The 9,986-nt window shown below is 52.7% G+C and overlaps 2 protein-coding genes across 5 annotated transcripts in view; one reads left to right on the top strand and one right to left on the bottom strand.

The window, feature by feature from the left end:
• Nucleotides 1-1,898, top strand: part of TMCO4 (transmembrane and coiled-coil domains 4) — a 136,713-nt gene extending 134,815 nt beyond the window's left edge. For 3 of the 4 annotated variants that reach the window (XM_017852129.1, XM_017852127.1, XM_017852128.1), the window contains one exon: nucleotides 670-1,898. In XM_017852129.1, coding sequence (XP_017707618.1) covers nucleotides 670-1,074 — 405 coding nt within the window. In that variant the 3' untranslated portion in view covers nucleotides 1,075-1,898. The remainder of the gene's footprint in view (nucleotides 1-669) is intronic. The other variant, XM_017852130.1, reaches the window with a different exon arrangement.
• A 1,535-nt stretch (nucleotides 1,899-3,433) lies between these two features.
• Nucleotides 3,434-9,986, bottom strand: part of HTR6 (5-hydroxytryptamine receptor 6) — a 16,000-nt gene continuing 9,447 nt past the window's right edge. The window contains exons 2-3 of the mRNA XM_017852000.1: nucleotides 5,671-5,829; nucleotides 3,434-5,481 (exon numbers count right to left, since the gene is read on the bottom strand). Coding sequence (XP_017707489.1) covers nucleotides 5,023-5,481; nucleotides 5,671-5,829 — 618 coding nt within the window. The 3' untranslated portion in view covers nucleotides 3,434-5,022. The remainder of the gene's footprint in view (nucleotides 5,482-5,670; nucleotides 5,830-9,986) is intronic.

The following is a 9,986-nucleotide window of genomic DNA, read 5'->3' as shown; positions in this document are numbered from 1 at the left end:
AAAAAAAAAAAAAAAAAAAAAAAAAAAAAAAGCTGCTGGACACAGTGTCTCACGCCTGTAATCCCAACACTTTGGGAGGCTAAGGCCGGTGGATCGCTTGAGGCCCGGAGTTCGAGACCAGCCTGGCCAACATGGCAAAACCCCTTCTCTACTAAAGATACAAAAAATTACTGGCATGGTGGCACACTCCTATAATCCCAGCTACTCAGGAGGCTGAGGCAGGAAGATCACTTGAACCCGGGAGATGGAGGTTGCAGTGAGCCAAGATCGCGCCACGGTACTCCAGCCTGGGCAACAGAGCAAGACCCTGTCTAAAAAAAAAAAAAAAAAAAAAAAAAAACATAAAAAAAAAAAAGCTTCAAGCAAAGAATGAGAGCTTCTACATCACCTTTCTGTTTATCAGGAGATTCCTTCCTGCCTCCAAAGGATCCAGATTTTTTAGAGAAACATCCTTCATCTTTATTTAATAAATTCTAAAACAGCTGTGAATATAGAGCCTTCCCACCCACTCTGGATTTGAGAGCCACTGAGGAATGGAGTCATGGGTTTGGTGACTGGTTGGCTGTGGATGCTCAGGGCAACGCTGAGGCCCAGAAGTTTGGCTGGAGGTCCCTGGGGAGGGCTGGGCTCCACACACCCACCGTGATGCTCACTCACTGTCTCCTGCAGGTCAGCGGCCACCTGGACTACGCCAAGCAGATGGACGCCATCCTGAAGGCTGTGGGCATCCGCACCAAGCCAGGCTGGGACGAGAAGGGGCTCTTGCTGGCCCCAGGCTGCCTGCCCACCGAGGAGACTTGCCAGGCAGCAGCTGCCACCTCATCAGGAGATATCCCCCACCACGCTGGGCAAACCCAGGGTCCCACATCCGGAGACACCTCCAAATTGGCCATGTCCACAGACCCCAGCCAAGCCCAGGTGCAGGCAGGGCTGGACCAATCTGAAGGGGTCTCCCTTTCTGCTGCTGCCAGCCCTGAAAGCACCCCCATCTGCAGCCATGGCACGGACCCCAACCCACTGGGCTGCCCCGATTGTGCCTGCAAGACCCAGGGCCCCAGCCCGGGGCTGGACTGACCACAGCAGGGCACCTGAGCCGTCTTTCCCAATCTCTGTATACAGCTCTCTCTTATACCCTCGGGTTCCTCCTGGGAGCTCTGGAGGTGCGGGATTTCCACAGGTCTCTTTCCTAAACTGAAGGAATTGGGACTGAAAGGGAAAGGAAATGGAAGGAAGGAAAATTTGGAGGAGAGAACACGCCCACCCTGGGGAAGCTGCCTGTCCCCAGGGAAACCCCACCAGGGAGCAGCCGACCCCTCCTCAGAGACCTGCAGAGTCAACCAAGCACGGGTTAGAGTCCCAGAACTGGAAACCAACGGTGGGCTTTCTGTACTGCTTCTCATAGCTTTGGAGTCTGGCTGTCCATCAGGAGGTCCCGAGGGCTCTCTGGGGCTTGAGGCTCCCACACCACCTCTCCCCTGGCCTCAGTAAAACCAGGTGTATGCGTGCTCTTCCATCCACACTCCAGGGCTGCCCACCAGCTGACAGCCACTATCAACTGGCAGTAACAGAGCAGGTGCAGGTACAAAGAGGGCGGCTCACTCCTGCTCTTAGGAGATCCAATCAGATCTGCCCTGTACAGCCATGCAGGCTGTGCACTGCACAACTCCAGGGACATTAGTCACACAGATGCAATGTGAGTGTGCTCCCCCATCATGCAACATCTGGACATAACTAACAGAGCATGGTGAATACTTGCTGAATTGCTTTCAGTAAGGCTGTGAACTAGGCCTGGGGGCAAGAATGAATTTTACATGGAAAGAATTTCCTGTAGCAGGAACACAGGGGATAACAACAGTAATAAATAATAAGAAGCTACCACTTCTTGAGCATGTACCACATACCAAGTGGTTGCCTGGGATGTGTCAGTTACCCTTCACAGCAATCCTATGAGATAGGGACTATTATTATCTTCATTTTATATTTGGGGAAACTGAGGCTCAGAGAGATCAGGTAACCTGCTGAAGGCCGAACAGCTGGTTAGTGATGGAGCCAAGTTCTAGGCCCCTGTATGTCAGACTCCAATGCCCAAGCCCCAAGCCACTGGGTCTGCATCTGTGAGAGCCTTCCTCTTTGTTCCTCCCACAGTACCTGAATGACAGGGCCAGAGATAATGCATCCCTGTTGTGCAGATGGGGAAATCAAGGCCCAGGCAGAGGAAGAATTGACAGGCTCTGGGGGAGGTGGGAGGAGGGCAGCAGAAATTAGAGTCGTAGAACAGAGGAGCCAGATCACTGCTCAGGTGCATGTGTATTCATTTGTTCATTCAACACACATTTATGGCTCACGCCTGTAATCTCAGCACTTTCGGAGGCCAAAGTAGGAGGATTGCTTGAGGCCAGGAGTTGGAGATCAGTCTGGGCAACATAGCAAGACCTAGTCTCGACAAAAAATTAAAATAAAAAAATTAGCCACTGTCGGGCCATGCGCAGTGGCTCAAGCCTGTAATCCCAGCACTTTGGGAGGCCGAGACAGGCGGATCACAAGGTCAGGAGTTCGAGACCATCCTGGCTAACACGGTGAAACCCCGTCTCTACTAAAAAAAATACAAAAGCTAGCCGGGCGAGGTGGCGGGTGCCTGTAGTCCCAGCTACTTGGGAGGCTGAGGCAGGAGAATGGCGTAAACCCGGGAGGCGGAGCTTGCAGTGAGCTGAGATCACGCCACTGCACTCCAGCCTGGGCGACAGAGCGAGACTCCGTCTCAAAAAAAAATTAAAAAATTAGCCACTGTCAACTACTCAGGAGGCTGAGGCAGGAGGATTGCCTGAGCCCAGGAGTTCGAGGCTGCAGCGAGCTATGATTGTGCCACAGCCTGGGTGAAAGAGTGAGACTCCAACTCTTTTTTTTTTGAGACGGAGTCTTGTCACCAGGCTAGAGTGCAATGGCGTGATCTCGGCTCACTGCAACCTCCACCTGCCGAGTTCAAGGGTTTCTCCTGCCTCAGCCTCCCGAGTAGCTGGGATTAAGGCACCTGCCACCACACTCGGCTAATTTTTTGTATTTTTAGGAGAGATGGGGTTTCACCATGTTGACCAGGCTGGTCTCCAACTCTTGACCTCAGATGGTCCACCCCCCTCAGCCTCCCGAAGTGCTGGGATTACAGGCATGAGCCACCGCGCCAACTCCAACTCTTAAAACACAAAATTTTAAAACAAATATTTATGCAACTCTTGTTGCTTTTAAACTAAACTGCCCATGTCACACATGGGAAATGGAGGCTCTGAAAGGGGAAAGAATTGTGCTGGGGTCCCAGATTAAAGGAGTAAAATCTGGAACAGAACCCAGGACACCTACACCCAGGCCTCCTCCCACTACACCAGCTGCTTCTCAAGCCCCGACTGGCCCTTCAGTTGAATCCAGTCCACACCACAGCCACTGCCTTCAGCTAGAGTTTATTGAGAGTCCCCTTGGGCAGGCCTGGGGGATAGAGGAAGCCCCACAAGCAGCATGGCCCCTCCGTGGCCCGTGGCCGGGGCCAGAGTTGTCTCATCAGCACCAAGGAGAGGGCCAGGCCAGGCATGGAGGACCCCCTGGGAGTTTGTGTTGATGGAACCTGGGGGAGGCAGGGCTGAAAAAGGACCTATGGCAGGTAAACCGTGGCGACCAAGAGTTCCCCAACCCCCTGACCCCAGAAACCAAGGCCCCTGTGCCAGAGTCCACCTACCTGCCTCGTGGGCCCCACCCCACACCAGGGACAGCTCTTCTTCGACTCTACTCTGTTGACCCGGGTAGCTACCATTCCCATTTCTCTCACTGACCCCAGGGAAGGCCAGAGGGAGGTGGGCAAGGGGCTGAGTTTATCCCCATCAATTGTTCCCTTCTAGGTCCGAGGACCCCCCAGGATCAAGGTAAACCAGTCCTGAGGCTGAAAAAGAAACTGCCACCTGCCCCTTTTGCCCCCAGGAGAGGCAATGCAGCAGCTTGGGAGCTGGGAGGGTCCCTGAGAGATGGGGTCCCCACCCAGGAGCCAGAACAGGGAGTTGGGGAACCAGAGTCAGGCTGTGGGAGGCCAGGCCGGGGCTGAAGAGGGGGAGGCAAATGAAAAGAGAACAATGGGAACAAAGAACCCTTCCTGACGCACAGCCAGAGAGGCCAGGGGGCTGGATAGCCGGGGTTTGTAACAATAGAACGTATCACTTAACTGACCATGTCCTGGGTGCTGGGCCCACATTATCTTAATTCTCAAGACAACCCTGCAAGATAGGCATCATTTCTCTATCTTACAGATGGGATAACCGAGACTCGGAGAGGTTAAGTAACTCGTGTCCGGCCCCAGAGCTCATAGGTGGTAGGGCAGAGGCCCACATGTGTGCCTGCCTGCCTCCCAGGTGCATATATACCAGGGTGGGGGAACTGGCAGGTCCAAAATCCCTCCAGTAAATCATTCTCAGGGTTAAAGATCATCTAAGGCAGCACATCTCAGACTGTAACGGACACGTGATTCACCTGGGATCTTGGTAACATGCAGTTCTGACTCAGCAGGTCTGGGCAGGGGCAGAAATGTGCATTTTTCACAAACGCCCAAAGGTGATGGCAATGCTGATTGTCCATGGACTACACTGTGAGTAGCGAGGGGTTCAGCCCAGCATTAATCCATGCCTGCAGGTGGGGGCATTCCCTGCTGTCCAGCCTGACAGAATGGGCAAAGGCCATGATTGTTTACACCCTAACCTGGACCAAGAGGTCCTTCTCCCCAACATCCGGAGTCCTCCAGCCCATCCTCTGTGCACACAAGTTACACTCGACGGTGGAGCATCCTTCAGAACACGGTATGTGAGTCAGCTATGATCCCTGCAGGTAAGGGGCCTGGTGATGGCAGCAGGGGCTGGCTCTGCGCACCCCCCTGGAGCTCAGAGGGCTCCTCGGAGACTTGCAGCCTCCTGGTCTTAGCCAAGAGCTGGCCCAAGGCTTCAGGGTCTGGGTTCTGCTCAGTCCAGCTCCCCACTGGCCAGCCCCAAGCCCGGGTCAGTTCGTGGGGGTGCTGAGTGGATGTGGTTGCAACTTGGGCTCTGCGGGGTCGATGTTGAAGAAGTTGACAGCAGCAGCAGCCCTGGGGGGCAGCGGGGGATCCCGGGTGGCCTCGCCAGGAAGCAGCAGGTGGGCCGTGAGCTGCAGGCCTGAGGAGCCGCCCGAGCCTGCATCTGAGTCCGAGTCTGAGTCCGGTGGCAGGGGCAGCGGCAGTACCTGCTGTAGACTAAGGCCGGGCCGGGGGCCGCTGTGAGAGGTGCGCAGTGATGGTGAGGCCAGGCTGGCCTGGCGCTCCCAAGGCGTGGAAAAAAAAACATGGCAGAGAACCTGCCCAGCGGCCCCCGCTTGAAAGTCCCGCATGAAGAGTGGGTAGATGATGGGGTTCATGGTGCTGTTACAGTAACCCAGCCACGTGAGGACATCGAAGAGGCCTGGGGAGATGCAGTCGCACACGGCCTGAGGGGAGGGGATGTGTCATGCCTGGTCCCAGGGCAGGGACCCAGGCCACCCTTCCCAGCACGGATGGAGCAGACAAACACACGCACCACGAAAGGAAGGCTGCCCTCCCCTGTCCCCATGCCTGGACTGGGATCCAGGACCTCTCATGCAAGGGCCGGACTCACCTGCCCCCTGCCGTGGCATTACCTGGACTATATTGGCCACAAAGAAGGGCAACCATGTCACAAAGAACATGCCCAGCAGGATGCCCAGCGTCAGGCTGGCCTTCAGGGCCTTCCTGCTATGTTTCGTAGCTAGACGCCTGCTGTCAGCAGACTCCACCCCTGGGCGTGGGGTCCTGGGCAGCTGCAGAAAGGAAGGCCACATGAGTCAGTTGAGAAAGGGCCCCCATCTGACCCTGATCCTAGCCACAGACTGAGCTTCAATCCTAATTCTAGACTGAGCCCTAGTGCCAGGATTAAATTGAGCCCTGGTCCTTGACTGAGTCCCAGCTAGGAGTCCGAGACCGAGCCCTGACCCTGACTCCAGGCCAAGCCCTGACATCAGCAATAAACTAAGCCCTGACCTTGGTCCCCAACTGAAGCCTGACACCTACCATAAAGCCCTACATAACCAAGTTCTCAAACCAAGCCTCAACCGTGGACCTAGACTGAGCCCTGATCCTGATCCCACACTGAGCCCTGACCCTGACCCAGAATTTCATAAGGAGCTCTAGGAAGTGCAATGAGACAGAAAAATACCTGAAACACAAATCAGATGGTTCAGAACAACCATCCCTGCAAAGACAATATGTGACACAGGCCAACACACACATTACAGTGAGCTCAGCACCTTCCAAAGCTTTTAGTGCTACAGAAATCAATTGCAATTGACCAGGCGCAGTGACTCATGCCTGTAATCCCAGCACTTTGGGAGGCCAAGGCAGGCAGATCACTTGAGGTCAGGAGTTTGAGACCAGTCTGGCCAACCGGGTGAAACCTTGCCTCTACTAAAAATACAAAAATTAGCCAGGTATGGTGGCAGGCACCTGTAATCCTAGCTACTCAGGAGGCTGAGGCAGGAGAATTGCTTGAACCCGGGAGGCGGAGGTTGCAATGAACCAAGGTCGCATCACTGCACTCCAAGCCTGGGTGACAGAGCGAGACTCCATCACACACACACACACACACACACACACACACACACACACACACATCAATTGCAATTGAACAGTACTTAAAAAAGAGGACCTATTACTGTCCAGAGCTTGGCAATTGCTTTGTATGTGGATTCTCTTCATATTTGGGAGCAATAGTCTTGCCTGGGCAATTACTCTTGAGCCCCACAAAATAGAAAGGCTTTTTTGAGAATGTGTGCACAAAGCCAGTAAGTTAGCAGCTAAATTCTTGTTAGGTTCCTAAGGATGCTGGTGACCTTGGCATTTTACAGCTCAATTATACTGCGAACTGGCAGGCATCTCCATTCTCAAAAGTGGACAGGAAGAGGATGAAGGGGTAGGAAGAAGGAGGAGAAATAAGCTACTTCCCAGCAGCTACTGAAAGGAAGGCATGGGCTGGAGGAGGTTAGAATTTGACTTTGCAAACTGGCCCCCGCAGTCCCAACGGGCTCTCTGAGCTGGATGATTCTTCAGCTCAGCAGTGCTCTTCACTTGTTAAACTTCATGTGCCCTTTGAAAAGCTAACAAAATCTACACACACACACACACACACACACACACAACACCTCTCCCCAGAAAATAAAAGACTTATAAATTTTATACATACACACAGACAAGAAAACAACGTTCCACACTTCCGGAAGGTTCAGAGATGACCTTGAATTTTCTAGGTTTCCACCAGAAACCCCAAGGAGTCCGTGAAAGCTGGGATGTGAAACCCTCCTCTAAAACATGTGTTTTTGTAATCAATGTGGATTTTCATATATTAGATTTACACAAAATTAGGCCCACCTCCATTTACTATTTAATGCCCGTGGGCAGTGGTGTGCACAATTCATCATGAGCTACGCAAAGGGTGTGCATGCCGTCTGGGAACACATCTGGGCTTTGACAACCAGGGGTTTTCCTGGCACTGGGATTTGCCCAGTTCCTAAATTGCACAAGAGCCCTGCTTAGTTCTTGAGGCCAGAGGTGGGTTGGATGTGGGGAGATGAGAAGGTCAGAAGGAGGCAGGAGCGGAGCTAGATTCCCAGGCAGCCTTCCACAGATGGAAAGGCAAAGGAGGCAAAGCCAAGATGTGTCAACTCCAGGGAGCAACAAAGTCAACACCCCACCCCACTCTGCTGCGCATGCCCTCTCCTTCAGCCCCTGCTCTTTCTAGGCCTCCAGAGTCGGTGTCTTGTCCATGGTGCTGAAACCCCAACTACATGCCGTCTTTACATAGGAGCTGGAATTCTAATTCTGAAATGGCAAGGAGGTCGCTGGGGCAGGGAGACGAAGCACATTGTAATCCCCATCCCTCAACATGTTTCTTCACATGAAAACTGGTTGTACAAATATCAAGGTTATACAAATTCACAACAGAGGACTTGGTTTCTCCCTTCTGTCTTGGTGTTGTACAGAGGCAAAAGCTGGGCTTTTAAGACAGGTGATCTGGCTTCAAATCATGCCTCTACCACTTACTCGCTCTGTGATCTTGAGAGAGCCTCTGTTTCCACATCTGTAAAATGGGAGAAATGATACTCAGCTTATGGCGTCACTGTGAAGCTATGGATAATAAATGCATGCACAGTGTCTGACGTTGAGTAGGTGCTATATACCTGGCAGCCATGTTGCTGTTTGAATGTTGCGAGATTGGGGTGATTTTGAGCACTGTTGGGGACCCTGACCTTCTGCCAGCAGCTCTGGCCTCCCCAAAGCAGCACAGACGCCAAGACAAATGCTCTGACTCACCACACTGCAGCTCAGATGCTATGGCGAGAGGATGCTCTCCTCCGCCTCCACCCCGTCATACACAAGTCTGCTCCAAAGTCATTCCAAGTTAGCGAAGGAGTAAAAGAGGGTTTTACTCTCCTCCCTCCTTTTCTAGTTTTCTCTCCTCCAGAGTGGACTCTATATGGCTTTTGTGACCACACCATGGTCAGCCTGGAGGAAGAGGCTCCTGCTTCCCCAAAAGAATCTCCTAAGACCTGCCACACCTTCAAATTGCTGCCATCAATGGGAATAGATGGCATGAAGAAGGAGGAGACACTGTCTCATCCAGGCATCGCTCTGACCCTTAGTGACCTGGGGAGGACAGGGGACAGGAGGCAGCCTTGATCTTATCAGAGCTCTAGGGCGTGGGGAAAACTGAGGCACTAGGGGGAATATCTCAGGTCAATCACTGTGAGAAGGAGCTCCAGAGAATGGGGTGAAGATGAACTGAGATTCCCTTTCTAGTCTCCCTGGGAACAAATCCAGATTTTTCTTTCTCCTCTGCTTTCCGGAGAGTTGACTCAAGAACACAGGCAAGAGGAAAGAGAGAAGGAAACTGAGACTCAGAAAGACTTCCCAAGGTCACACTGTGCCAGCACAAGGCCTCCTAACAAAACCTGAATGGCCCCAAATCAGCATTATAATCTCCATTTCTCGAGCACTTACTACACATCGGCATTTAATAGTCATTAGGTCGTTCAGTCTTTATGAGAGATAGGCATTGTCATCCCCATTTTGCAGATGAGACCACTGAGGCTCGGAGAGGCAAAATGACTTGCCAGAAGTCACACAGCAGGTAAGAGTTGAGTTGGGGAATCCGTCATTTCTCGCCCCAGGAACTCCACTCTGCCCACTTCACCAAGCTGCTTCCACCTTTGGAGATGGCATCCATGGGCCCAGTCAGGGTGGGGTTACAGAAACCCCACCACTGTCACCAAGAGGCCCTCATGGAGCAGAAGTCAATGGCAGTCACTGGTCCACACCACGGCATCTGACTGATGCCGGCATCACTCTTCCGGATTCTCTCTCCCCTGTAACCACTTCACAGCCCCTCGGGACCATGTCCTGTCGTTCGCATCTCCCTTCTGTATCAGTGTCAGAGGGCAGCTGCCTGAAGGACAATCCAGGGCCCTTCCAGTCAACAATCCCACGTACGGCTTCCAGCCAACACCTACATTCATGTCTGCACTCTTGACATATCCAAGAATGTGTCTCACAGCACTACTCGTGATAGGAAAAAAATTGGAAACAGCCTTAATGTCCCATCAAAAGAACAGTGGGTTAGACTGGGCACGGTGGCTCATGCCTGTAATCCCAGCACTTTGGGAGGCCAAGGTGGGCAGATCACTTGAGGTCAGTAGTTCAAGACCAGCCTGCCCAACAGGGCGAAACCCCATCTCTATTAAAAATACAAAAATTAGCCAGGTGTGGAGGCGCGTGCCTGTAGTCCCAGCTACTCGGGAGGCTGAGGCAGGAGAATCGTTTGAACCCAGGAGGTGGAGGTTGCAGTGAGCCGAGATCGTGCCACCATGCTCCAGCCTGTGTGACAGAGTGAGACGCTGTCTCAAAAAAAAAAAAAAAAAAAAAAAAA

This window comes from Rhinopithecus bieti, unplaced genomic scaffold, assembly GCF_001698545.2.
Source record: "Rhinopithecus bieti isolate Rb0 unplaced genomic scaffold, ASM169854v2 scaffold_33652, whole genome shotgun sequence".
Taxonomy (NCBI): domain Eukaryota; kingdom Metazoa; phylum Chordata; class Mammalia; order Primates; family Cercopithecidae; genus Rhinopithecus; species Rhinopithecus bieti.
This window is presented reverse-complemented; position numbering and strand designations above follow the sequence as displayed.